This window comes from Citrus clementina, unplaced genomic scaffold, assembly GCF_000493195.1.
Source record: "Citrus clementina cultivar Clemenules unplaced genomic scaffold, Citrus_clementina_v1.0 scaffold_3, whole genome shotgun sequence".
Taxonomy (NCBI): Eukaryota; Viridiplantae; Streptophyta; class Magnoliopsida; order Sapindales; family Rutaceae; genus Citrus; species Citrus x clementina.
The window spans coordinates 32,975,327-32,988,688 of record NW_006262339.1 but is presented as its reverse complement, the minus strand read 5'-3'; the positions used below and the strand labels follow the sequence as shown (position 1 = coordinate 32,988,688).

Here is a 13,362-nt window from a genome sequence, read left to right as displayed (position 1 = left end):
TACCTCGGTTATCGACTAGTTAGGGAGAGATTTGCTATTAGAGGGTCTCAGTACCTATAACTGATCTATTCATAAGTAGTAATGATTTATATTTGAATCAATGATTAGTAGTCGAATCAAGCTGAGTTAATTCCTTCAACCAGAGTTTTTCCCAACTTGAATTACAATTTTAATTTGCATTTTTGTTATTTTAATTTGATTTTTATTATTGTCAACAATCCCCCCATTTTGCATTTTACATTTTAAAAGGATTTAAATAATTACCGATCTCTGTGGACACAACCATATTCAATCACTATACACAATTTATTTAGAGTAGGTATTTATTTTTGCTGGCGTTGACAACCATCACTTATTCAACCCAACACACTCCTGCCACCACTACTACTAGTATGGAGACAAACATGAGACAGCAATGAGGATTCTAGTATTCTTCTACTTTCTTACACCAACATATTGATTATTGAGTAAATGTATAACTCTTAATGGGCCGGACCTTATATATGGGTGAGAATAAAGACTTCCTCACGTGCGAAAGCAAAAATACCCATTGATTATGTGTCAACATAAGATATAGTAAGGTCGGATAAATGCTTGTTCAATCCTTATATTTTGAGTTAAATATTTGTTTAGTTTTTATATTTTAAAAAAATCCCTAAATGTTCCTGCTATTAATTATGCTTGCACTCTTGCCATTACCTTTTTTTTATTTTTTACAATAATACCCTTGCAACAATTATGAAGACATTAATAAAAAAAATGTTAATTTTACCAAATTAACCTTAAAAGTGGAATAAAAATTGTTGTAGATTTATTATTATTATTATATTACTTATAGGTTCATTTGAAAAAATAACATTCTTTTCTTTTTATTAATGCCTCCAAAATTGTTGCAACAATATTACTATAAATAATAATGATAGAGCTACAAACAATTTTGAATGAATAAATGTATACAAATTGATTGAAAAGTGATAATGGTTAATGAAAATAGTTATATAGGTCTATGACAGTTTTATACAATAAATTTTTTCATTCTGAATCAGTGTATACACATTTATATATATATATATATATATATATATATAACTCTATCATTATTTAGTTAAGAAAAAATAAAGATAGTGTAACATAATTAATAGGAGGAAATCTTAGGCCTCCTAGCTAGTAAGACGTCGCTCATGCCCAATCTGTTCATTTTTGTTGGCATGAACAGCAATTGATCCACATTGTAGGGTAAGAACTTGCGAGGAAGTGTAAATGGGCTTTTAACATTCGAAAGATCCAATATAATTTACATTGGTGCCTTTTAGTCACCTTTGGTATGTCAACTTGCATTGATAAGGATCGAATATGATAGGTTATCGTAAACAAAAACTTCATATGTTATTATAAGTAAGATTAAGAAACATTTCAATCAGAGAATCAAACATGGCGCGATAGCCATAATGAACGACACGAACAATAAAACAACCTTGATAACCGAGCATTACTTGAGCTTCCCGTTATTTTACATTTACTTGTTGGGAACCTTTATGAATCCAACATGTGAAGAGTTTGGGAATTTAGTGAGAGTCTTCAAGTCATAAGCAATCCAACATCTCGATGTCTCTTGGTGGTAAAAGTACCCCAAACACTTACAATCCGAAGTGCATTTCTTGCCACATGCTTCGATTTTAGTTGAAGTTCCCCTCGTATACTTGCTCAAATAATGATCAACCCCGTCAACTTTATAATAATGAAAGTCATTTGGCCTACAAGATGTCACCTTCTTTGCCTCACACTCCTTGCTCCACCCGATCAAACCCTTTTCCGTAGGGCAAGCAACACATTGATTGTCATCACACACCCCCAATTTGCCAAACCTCTCCGGCAGCTGGCACTCGGTTTCCCAAATCGAATCTCTATCGACGAGAGTGAATGTTTCTTCCGTTGGCTGCGAATCAACTTTGTCGTAGTAAGTAAAGATCCTGAGATTCCCTTCTATGCTTAACCGGAGGAACGATATTGTGGCGTTGTACTTTGGCCTTGCCAAAATGAGATTGCCACCGGATGAAGAGTCTAGAGTCAGTTGATAAGCAAAAGCTTCATCAGTTTCCGAGGCAGCATTGAACGTTACATTCTTTAAGCTATTAAACTGAACAGGGAAAGTGAAGTAGACAACAGGCCGGGGAGCATTGCTGCTTTTGTAATAGAGTGACAATCTATTAGACTCCATTACAAAGCTGTAAGGGCCGTCAACGTTTTCTTTAACGGAGAGTCTGCTTACGAGCTTGGTGACCCCACCGACTCGAAGAGACTGGCCCACCAATAGAGTATCAGTTGGGTAATCAAAACTCCGCCAGATAAAGTTACCCTTTGAGTCATGAAGCACCACGTTGCCATTTGGAAGCAACTTGAACCCTACAACACCTTTGTTGGCTGTGTTGGATTGCCAGACGACAGTACCGTCCGCCTCGGCCAAGACAAGGTTTCCGTCGCTTCCCAAAGAAAAGGTGGCGTTTTCACGAACTGGTTTGCCCCGGTTTGCTTCCCAGACCCAGCGGTAATTTGGCTCGTTTTGCTGCACGCCCAAACGGAGAGCAAGGGTGTCAGCATTTGGTGTTGTGTTGTAAAGCCAACCTGGAATGGGGAATTGAAGATGCTTATCATTCTGTAATCTGCATCGTATTCATTAATGAATGGGCCAAATTCTCCTTCATTCACAAACTTAAATGTTTCATCGGCAGGAACTTGGGCATTAGCTATGGAGAAAATGACTAACAAGTAGAAGAAGAGGGAGAATATTGCTGAAGAAGATGACATGCTGCTTGCTTAATGGGTGATGAACATCGAGATGTGGTTGGTCTCAATTTATAGCTAGCAACGCATGATAGCCAATGTGCAAATTTGATTACTGTTCTTTGCTTGTTGGTAATGAGTTCATCCAATTAAATTTGACAGCTTTGATTTGGATCCAAAAGAATTATATTTTTTAACATTGTCAATGCACCGACAAAATTTGATATATAAGATGGGTTTTATTTAGAATTGAAGTTTTAGTAGCTTAGCTATACAACTATTGTTGAAGAATTTTTTTAATATAAAATAAAAATTAATAGTATATAATAAATATATTTTTTAAATAATAATTTTGATAAAATTATTAAAGATATAATAAATTTTCATCATATAAGTAAAAAATCATATCAATATAGTTTTCAAGTTACAGCAGTTAATATTTATTAAATATTTTAGTATTGTAACTTTTAAGATACAGCTACCCAACCTCAATCCAAAACAGGATCATGATCATTTACCACTTGTAGCCATAAAGGCTTCGCCTTGTTATTTCCTCATTAGCTACTCAAATTATAATTTAAGCACTCTCATAATTTGAGTTTTCTTGAAGTATTAAAATTTTTTTGTCATATATTTTAAGTGATAATAAATAAATAAAATTTAATTTTTTGTCTCAACAATCGCCACTTAAATTTCTACTCAGTAAAAGATCATATTAGTATAATTGAGTCCCCAGCATTATTGTCTTATTGATATAAAATAATAATAATACTTCAATCCTCATCTTCATTAACTTTTACAGGGATTCAAATCGAAAATATGTTCATCACCTACTAAAAGAAAATCTGTCTGGTTGACTCATAAGTTTTGACCATTTTTAAATTTTATTTAAGAGTTAGCTTAATTATGTCCCTAACCTTAATTAGGTAAAGATCAGTTTCTGTTAAATATTGGATCCGATGACAAACACATGTTAAGTTCTGGATTACCTACTCCATCCAATAACAGTTAATAGGTGTGAAAGTTTAGGCTACTGCAAGAGCATTGTTTTTTCTTTTTCATTCACAAATTTCATTTGTGTTTGAATATTTTGACATATAATTGGTTGAAAGAACACATAGTAACAAGTGAATAAAAAATCACATTGTTGAATATTAAGTAGTGTGATCTTTTACAAAAATAATAATTATCGGAGACCTTAATAAATTAAAATTATGTGAATATTAGCTTTGTGTAAAAATATTAAAGTATTCCTAACATTTGGGAAAAGAGATATAAAAAACTCTAACGTTTTAAAAAAGACATATAAATCTCTTTTTTGCCAATAATTATGTTTTTTTAATGGAAAAATGTTAATATTGTACAGTTACCACAAAATATATAAAAAATGACTGTTAACTCCCCAATATTTAGGGAAACGGACATAAAATTTCCTAATGTTTTTTTAAAAAAAGACATATAACTCCATTTCCATTAATAAATTTTGTTTATTTTAATTGAGAAAAGGTAATAATAGTAGCAGTAGTTGTAGTAGTAGTAGAAATAATAATAATAAAAATGATAAAATTAATAAAATTTAACAATATTATTATTAATATAAAAATGACATTAATAAATAACAATAATTATGATGATGAGGATGATGATAATAATATTAAGGGTAATGATATAGCTACAAACTCTTGTACAAACTTAATTTGTACAAACTGATGTGGTGTTAATTCATTGGTTAAATTAAATATCCCTTGGCCCACATGATTTATTTCTATTATTTTATATTTTCATTCAACTAATGAATTAATGCTACATCAGTTTGTACGAGATAAGTTTGTACAAGAATTTGTAATTATATCATCACTCAAATATTAATATTACTCTTTTCTTAACTAAAATAAATGAAATTTATTAATGGAAAGGTGGTTATATTTCTTTTTTTAAATATTTCATTTTCCCAAACGTTGGGGGTTAACCATCATTTTCCATGTATTTTGTTGTAAATGTATAATATTATCATTTTTTTGTTAAAATAAATGGAATTATTAATGGAAAAGCTCTTACATTTCTTTTTTAAAACGGTAGGTTTTTTTATGTCCCCTCATCAAACGTTGGGGACCTAACAATTCTTTTCCCTTTACTTAAATAAGATGATATTGGATAAGAGAAATGACAGATATCTTAAATTTTAATGATGTGTCATTCATTAAGTGATTGATAATTCATTACAAGATTAAGTAAATTTGTATTATCTCATCAAACATTTGATGAATGTCTCATCATTTGGATTTTTTTTTTTGGGATAAAAAATTTTGAATGTGTAATATTACTCTATTGGATAATTGAATTAGTTATAGTAATCACTAGATTATAATTGGAGACAATATAGATACTTCAAAAGGTAATGATAAATATCTAAAAAAATTTTTATTCTAAATTTTATGTCAATTGATGTGTCATTCGTTGAGTAGTTGGTGATTTTTTAAAGAATTGAGTAATAGTACATATTTTAAGTGAATTAATTATATTATTTCATTAATCAATTAATAAACGTCACATAATTTAAAATAATTTTTTAAAATAAAAAATTATCTTATAACTGTGCTGTTGGAGTATCTCTCAATGACATGTGCTACAGCAATTAAACGGTGCAGCCACTAGACAAAAGGTCGAAATTAATGTTCAAAATATAATATTTGCTGATTTTCCAGAAAATGATGTGTGATTCGGCCACCGTTATTAACAATATTTAAATGCAAAACAAGAATCTTGACAAATTAATTAAAAGTATTGGTTACAACTAGCTCTTGGGAAATTTTCTTGGTCCGGAAAGCAAAGCAATATTAATAAAGTCAATAGTGATAATCGGGAGGTGTCCTCAAAGGAGGAACGCGCTAGGTAATGTCCTGGATAGTAATAATTGTCTTGTTTATTGCTATTTATAGATCGTTCAAATCCCCCAAGCTAGAAATATCAAGAACATGCTGCGTAATGTCCTCAAATGAACTCATTCTAGCTTGGCGGATTTGAACGATCTATAAATAGCAATAAACAAGACAATTATTGAGATACAAAACGATGTGCTCACTAAATTGGCAAATAAAGTTTGACACGGAGGAGCCAACAAAGTTGACATTTTTATTTTTTAAGCTGAATTGTTGACTTTCCCATTCATCATGGGGATTTAGCAATTTTTCACCCGAAATGTGGCGAAATTTGAAAAAAACTTGGTAAGTTTAAATTTCACTTATAATTAGCATCATCTAATTGTTGGAAAAGAATCGAGCAAAACAACAAGAGGTCACCTGGAACAGCAACCTTAGAACAATGAACGCGTTGTCCCAAAGGCCAATAATTTCCACTCTTAAGAGGTGATTTCTCAGACAAGAACAAGGTGGATTGATCTCCAGGATAATGGATCAAGCACGCGCATGCATGTACGACTCCCCCATCCCTATGAGGACTCTCCCTGTGCATGAGTTTTTGGGTGCGGGAGGTTTTTAAAATGAAACCTTCTCTTTAGACTTGGTCTCATGTGATTGGGCCTCTTACCTCTTTAAAGTTGTTTTCTGTATACATAAATCAACTTGTGTGCTCTCTTTCCTTAAACTTTCGAATATTGGTATTTTAAAATACCAAACACAAATATCCAACACTAACATGTAAGTCTACAAAATCTTTGATCGGATAATCCACATTTGATTATATGTACGCGATGCATCAATGGCTGCAGTAAAGAGGAGCGGCAAATATATCCATAAAGGTTGTTGACTTCCCACAATATACTGATATAGTCTATACATAGAAGATCGCAACGAGTCGAGAATTGGGAAATTGATAAAGACAATTGCGAAGGATCTTCATCTTATTAGCATTTTCCAGATGCAACAACAAACAATGATGGCCCTTTTTTATGAAGCTTCCATGTGTCAAAGAGAAAACGTGATTTCATCACCTTTCAGTTTTTCATTAACACTAAAAAGAGAGAAAGAAGGAAAAAAATAAAAGAAAGACAAGGCGACGCTAATATGTGTTTCATTCTCTTTTTTTTTTTTAAATTTTTTTAATATAGATATACTAGCAAAACTTGAACTTCGGACCTGAATTTTAGAGAGAGACCACTTCTTATCACAGAACTATACCTTAACCTTGACCTTAAGAAATAGGAAAAATCTCAAATTGATTTGTACTTTTGTAGTTCCTATCTAACTAAACACAGAATGATTAAATTATATGCTTAAATAATCGCATTTTCTTCTGCTAACTATTGTTTTATCCCTCCCCCCCCCCCCCCCCCCAAAAAAAAAAGAAGCATAAGAAGGGTAGAAAGTAATACAAAGCATTAATCAGAGAACAATCTACGCAAACACTTCACTCATTCATTCATTATTTTATATATGGACAAACAACAGTTATTATTGTGGTGGCATTGAAAGCCCACATATCTATCTGTTGTTATTTCGATCACAGAGCTAATCCACTTATTTGATACTTAATTGCGGGGCAACCTTGATGAATCCAACGTGTGTAGAGTTGGGGAATTTGGTAAGAGTCTTCAAGTCAAAAGCAATCCAACATTTCGATGTCTCCTGATGGTAAAAATACCCCACACATCTACAATCCGTGCTACATCTGTTGCCACAATCTTCAACTCTGATGGGTCCAGTTCCATTATTATATTTGCTAATATAATGATCAACCCCTTCAACTTTATAATAATGGAAAGCCGCTATCCGACAAAAATTCACTAGCGTCGGTGCACACTCTTTACTCCAGCCAAGCAAGCCCTTCTCTCTAGGACAAGCAACACATTGATTGTCATCACACAGTCCAAATTTACCACATCTCTCAGGAAGCTGACACTCAGTTTCCCAAATTGAATCTCTATCAAAGAGAGTGAATGTTTCTTCCGTTGGCTGCGAATCAACCTTGTCGTAATAAGTAAAGATCCTGAGATTCCCATCTACTCCTAGCCGAAGAAACGATATAGTGGCGTTGTACTTTGGCCTTGCCAAAATAAGACTGCCCCCGGATGAAGAATCTAGAGTCAGTTGATAAGCGAAAGCTTCATCAGTTTCCGGGGCAGAATTGAACGTTACATTCTTTAAGCCACTAAACTGAACAGGGAAAGTGAAGTAAACAACAGGCCGGGGAGCATTGCTGCTTTTGTAATAGAGTAACAATCTATCAGACTCCATTACAAAGCTGTAAGGGCCGTCAACGTTTTCTTTAATGGAAAGTCTGCTCACGAGCTTGGTGACCCCACCGACGCGAAGAGACTGGCCCACCAATAGAGTATCAGTCGGATAATCAAAACTCTGCCAGATAAAGTTACCCTTTGAGTCATGAAGCACCATGTTTCCATTCGGGAGCAACTTGAACCCCACAACACCTTTGTTGGAAGTGTTGGATTGCCATACGACGGTGCCATTTGCTTCGGCCAAGACAAGATTCCCGTCGGTCCCCAAAGAAAAGGTGGCGTTTTCGCGAACCGGTTTGCCGCGGTTTGCTTCCCAAACCCAACGGTAAAGCGGCTCGTTCCTTTGGATACCCCACCGGAGGGCTAGGGTGTAAGCATTTGGTGTTGTGTTGTAAAAGCCTAGCTGGAACGGAGAATTGAAGATGCGGATCATTCTGTAATCCGCATCATATTCATTAATGAATGGACCAAATTCTCCTTCATTCACGAACTTAAACCTTTCATTGGCAGGAACCTGTGCATTAGCAATGGAGAAAATGAGTGAACAGAGGAAGAAGAGGGAGAATATTGCTGAAGAAGATGACATTTTGGTAGTTTAATTAAATGTTATGCGATGAAGTTTGTGTTAAGGCTAGGCTCTATTTATAATAACGGGTTGAGGCACTTCATCAAATTAGACTGTTTTGTCACAATCAATAGATTTTTAAATAGTTTTATTTAAATCACTGTTGAATTTAAATCTTATGTAAAAGATTAAAAAAAAACTGATGAAGTTATTTGCACCCTAAATATTATTTTTAACACTATATTATTCTATAAATTCATACATTATTTATAAAAATTAAATTTTACTTTGTTTATTTTTTACAATTTTAAAATATATTTCCTTACACTATTTAATTTTTTTAAACTTTATTTACTGAAAATACTAATAAAACCATATAACTACTAATTTTAAGAGATCTAACATATACTTACAAGAATATGACTAGATCAAGTTGTAAATAAATATTTTATTATTAATTTTTTATTTATTTATGTTCCTTATTGAAATTTGCACCCAAAATAACTTATAATGATAACATGATAATATTTCAGTAAATAATACTAAAAAAAGATAGAAGATAAAAAGGAAGAAGAAGAAGACAAAAAAGAGGGGCCAAGGCAAATTAAAAAAAAATGTTCTTTACCTTTTACGGGTCGACCGGTGCGAGCAGGGATTAGTCGGGTTGTGATACGAGTTTAAATGTGTCTCCTATAGTTAGGACCTATTCAGGATCATCTCGTGGTTCAGACAAAAAAAAAGGTTCTTCTATAATACGTTTGTTTCATTTTATTTTTTAAAAAGAAAAATATCACATATACTTTGTGGTCAAAATTTCTATCAAAATTAATTTCTTCATTGTTCATCTAAATATTAATTAAGGTGTTAGAAATAAAAGTTTTAGGGTTTAAAGTATGAGAATTATAAATTGAATAATGAGTATATTATATAGGTATTCAAAGTAATTATATAATATTAGCTTATAATAAATTGTGTTTAATAGTAATTCAAATGATGGGTGTTTTTGTAATATATATTTTTATTAAAATTAAAATTTTTACGAGTATTAGAGTGAAAGTATTCTCACCCTTTAAATTTTATCCATCCCTTTCGTTTTACAAAGAAATGTGTATTAAAAAAAATAAACTACTTGGATTTGGATCCAAAATAGGTTATATTAATATGTCATTTGAATCAGTTGGAAAGGGATTGCTCTATCTTAATTAAGGTCCTCAGTTCGAAATTTAGAAATACAAGTGCGTTAAATATTTGTTGGGAGAGTTTTACTGTTCTAATAGTTCTACTCGGCACGAATCTGAATTAGTTGGAGGCCACTGTAATCTTTGAATACTAAATAATTTAAAATACCAAAAAATATGTCATTTTAAGTGTAGCATTGTCTTTCTCACCGACTTATTTTGATATCAGAATTCAACACGGAAATAGGTACTGTATGGGGTTGAGCCACAACTTTTGACTTATAACCATTTGGTAATTTAAATCTGTGGATGATTTTGTTTAAATCAGCTCCCACTGATTACGTGCGGGTAAACAATTACATGAACAAGTTTCCATGATCTATACATGTATGATAAATCCGTTAACAAGCTAAACGTAATGCCCCCAATTGATTATTTTGCTTGATGCTTTTGTCCCTTGATTTTACTGTCAGTGAATTGTTTGTAGCTTTAAAATTACCGTTGTAAAATTTATTGTAAAACATTCATAGTTGTGGCTTTTCAAGTTAAATGTAATTTTTCATCTAATGGTTGTTTGATAAAAAAAAAAATTATAATTTTATTTCTTTTCTCAAAAATATTATTTAAACATCATAATTACCAAACACAATCGACTTTTATTTACAGTTAAAATTTTGTCTTTCACATCGATCGGCCATGGCTAAGCAACTACTCAAAAACACCTTAACACGAAAGAAATCATAAATTAGCTAGCTTGCTTTACTTGATATCAAGATGATAATTCAATTACATAGGACGTCTAATCACTGGGTTATAACGTTTCAATTGAAGCAGCTTCAACGGCATCTATAAGCTAATCAAGGATGATCCAAAAAATTTAAGGATTGTGAGAGCTGGCTATCTTTAACAAACTTCATAATGGATTTGTACATGCAAAGAAAGAATCTTGACAGATTAAATTATTGATAATTCAATTAAGTAAGGCGTCTAATCACTATATTAATTAATTACAAAGAAGCATGCATCTTCAATTGGACTATGCTAATAAACGATGATCCATTATACATCTTATTCGTTAATAAATTTTTCTAGAAATGGCCAGTTTGATTTGGCCATCTTTAACAAAACAAACCGGATTGACTTAATTCAAAACAAGACAATTGACAAATTAAATTAAATTAAATTAAATTATTGATTACAACTCTTGAGACGTTTTCCGTATCCCGCAAGCAAAGCCACTCTAGTCAATAAATAGAGAAAACTTAAGCAGAATTATCTCACTAGTTTACAATTAATGTCGAAGTAGTGAGACAATCTACTAATATACTATCATACGGCAGAGTAATAGATTCAAAATAAGGTCGCTGAACATAATTTAGCACACTCACAGCAACAGTAATAAACCCCCACCAATGGATATTATTACCGTGTGTGAATATATATTGCGCTAAACGTAACATAGAATCATCAATGTGCCTCACTTTGAGATTTATTAAATTTAATATTAAAAAAATCAGGGAAACTTATTACTCGACCATGTGATAAAATAATAGTGAGCTATCACATCACGTTAACTGGGTCGGTGGAACAGTTCCACACAACTTTCTCCCCAATAAATAATACAAATTGATTGGAATGTGAAGGAGATCGAGTAGGTGCCACGCAAGGCCGATAATTATTTGTGTCTTTATCAAAAGCAATGAATCAAGACAAAATAAATTGATCATGTAAATAGAGCAGTGCTAGCGTCAGTCGCTCCCAAGGCGACTAACGCAGTCGCTGCTTCTAAGGGGATAAGTGTCCTTTCTCTTTTTTTGTACTTTATTAAATACTTTTATTATACAATCACTTTTTATATATTTATTTAATCTTTTTCTTAAGAAAATAAAAAACATATAGAGTCATTACTATACATTAAATTTATTAAATAAATTGTACAAGTAAAAATAATTTTTCACTCTAAGTCACTAAATTACTTAACAAAAATATTGATATTTATAATAAAAAAATTATTTGAATATACTAAATTAATTATACGAAATAATTTGAATATCTAAATTAAAATTTAAGTTCAAAATAAGTTAAATTCACTCCACTGATAATTAAGAGGACAGTCATCTCAAATTATTTGTAAATATCATAATAAAAGAGAGGGGTTAAAATAAGAATTGAAAAATAATAATGGTGCATTGGTGTTTCATTTTAAATCTTATCTCAGAAAAATAAAATTTGAAATGAAAAAAATTATGTAAAATTGTTATTGTCATGTTAAACAAATGTTGCAGTCGATTTAAATTCTTAAATAAATATTATTTTTTCAAAAAAATTGAAAGAAATCATAATATAATATTTAAGCATAAAAAATAAAGATTATTTTCAGGGCAAAAGACTTTTTTCATTAAAATTATATGGGTAAAAATAAAATTATAACTGTTACAAGGACTATAATTGATAATCCGTGCTACAAGTAAAAACTAAAACAATAATTTGTATAAAAAAAAGACAAACAATAACAAAAGCAATTAATAAAGTACAAAAAAGACAAGGGACACTTGTCCCCCTTAGAAGCAGCGACTGCGTCAGTCGCTCCCAAAGGCGACTGACGCTAGCACTGCTCATGTAAATATTCGATCGATAAAATCTTTTGTATGTTTCTGTCGACGTCAATGTAGAATCCGTACAAAAGTTGACACTTTCCCTATTCAGTTTAGTGGCTTGAAGAATGTAACGTTCAATTCTGCCCCGGAAACTGATGAAGCTTTCGCTTATCAACTGACTCTAGATTCTTCATCCGGGGCCAGTCTTATTTTGGCAAGGCCAAAGTACAACGCCACTATATCGTTCCTCCGGCTAGGAGTAGATGGAAACCTCAAGATCTACACTTACTACGACAAGGTTGATTCGCAGCCAACAGAAATCACATTCACTCTGTTCGATAGAGACTCGATTTTTGAAACGGAGTGCCAGCTGCCGGAGAGATGCGGCAAATTGGGGGTGTGTGACGACAACCAATGCGTTGCTTGCCCCACAGAAAAGGGTTTGCTTGGGTGGAGCCAGGAGTGTGAGGCAAAGAAAGTGACATCTTGTAGGCCAAATGACTTTCATTATTATAAAGTCGACGGGGTTGGTCATTATATGAGCAAGTACACAACTGGAACGGGCATTAAAGTTGAAGATTGTGGCAAGAAATGCACTTCGGATTGCAAGTGCTTGGGATATTTTTATCACCAGGATAAATCGAGATGTTGGATTGCTTATGACTTGAAGACTCTGACTAAATTCCCCAACTCTACACACGTTGGATTCATCAAGGTTCCCAACATGTAATAATTATCAAGATTGTACTGCTTGTTTTAAAAATAAGAGATTTGGAGTAATGTAATAAAAAAAAAAGAGATTTGGAGTAATAATTCAAGGTTAACATGAAGTTGTTAACTTGTTTGCCAATGAAATAAATAAAAGAAAGATTGATGTACTCTTACCGAGGGTGGAGACTTGTCTCCTTCAAATAAATTTTTTAAACTATATTGTCATCATATTGATCTAAACTCAAAATAAATCTCCCGTTTTTAAATGCACCAAGTCATTAATGAATTTTTTACTCACTTCTCTTATTATGAAAAGATTAAAATATCAGTTTTAAT

General features: G+C 32.2%; 2 protein-coding genes and 1 pseudogene across 2 annotated transcripts; 1 reads left to right on the top strand and 2 right to left on the bottom strand.

Moving 5' to 3' along the window:
• Positions 1-1,516: 1,516 nt before the first annotated feature.
• On the bottom strand, positions 1,517-2,805 carry LOC18050015 (annotated as a pseudogene).
• Positions 2,806-7,134: 4,329 nt separating this feature from the next.
• Positions 7,135-8,599, bottom strand: LOC18046321 (epidermis-specific secreted glycoprotein EP1). The gene has a single exon (XM_006442441.2). The coding sequence runs from the start codon at positions 8,559-8,561 to the stop codon at positions 7,257-7,259; it is 1,305 nt and encodes a 434-aa protein (XP_006442504.1). The 5' UTR covers positions 8,562-8,599; the 3' UTR covers positions 7,135-7,256.
• A 3,527-nt stretch (positions 8,600-12,126) lies between these two features.
• On the top strand, positions 12,127-13,162 carry LOC18046320 (EP1-like glycoprotein 3). The gene is made up of 2 exons (XM_006442440.2): positions 12,127-12,185; positions 12,391-13,162. The coding sequence occupies exons 1-2, from the start codon at positions 12,127-12,129 to the stop codon at positions 13,043-13,045; spliced, it is 714 nt and encodes a 237-aa protein (XP_006442503.2). The 3' UTR covers positions 13,046-13,162.
• Positions 13,163-13,362: the final 200 nt, after the last annotated feature.

Coding starts and splice junctions, on each gene's coding strand:
- LOC18046321 (XM_006442441.2), bottom strand. CDS start 8,561: ATGTCATCTTCTTCAGCAATATTCTCCCTCTTCTTCCTCTGTTCACTC.
- LOC18046320 (XM_006442440.2), top strand. CDS start 12,127: ATGGGTAAAAATAAAATTATAACTGTTACAAGGACTATAATTGATAAT. Junction 12,186..12,390: donor ATTGATAATCCGTGCTACAA/GTAAAAACTAAA, acceptor ACGTCAATGTAG/AATCCGTACAAAAGTTGACA.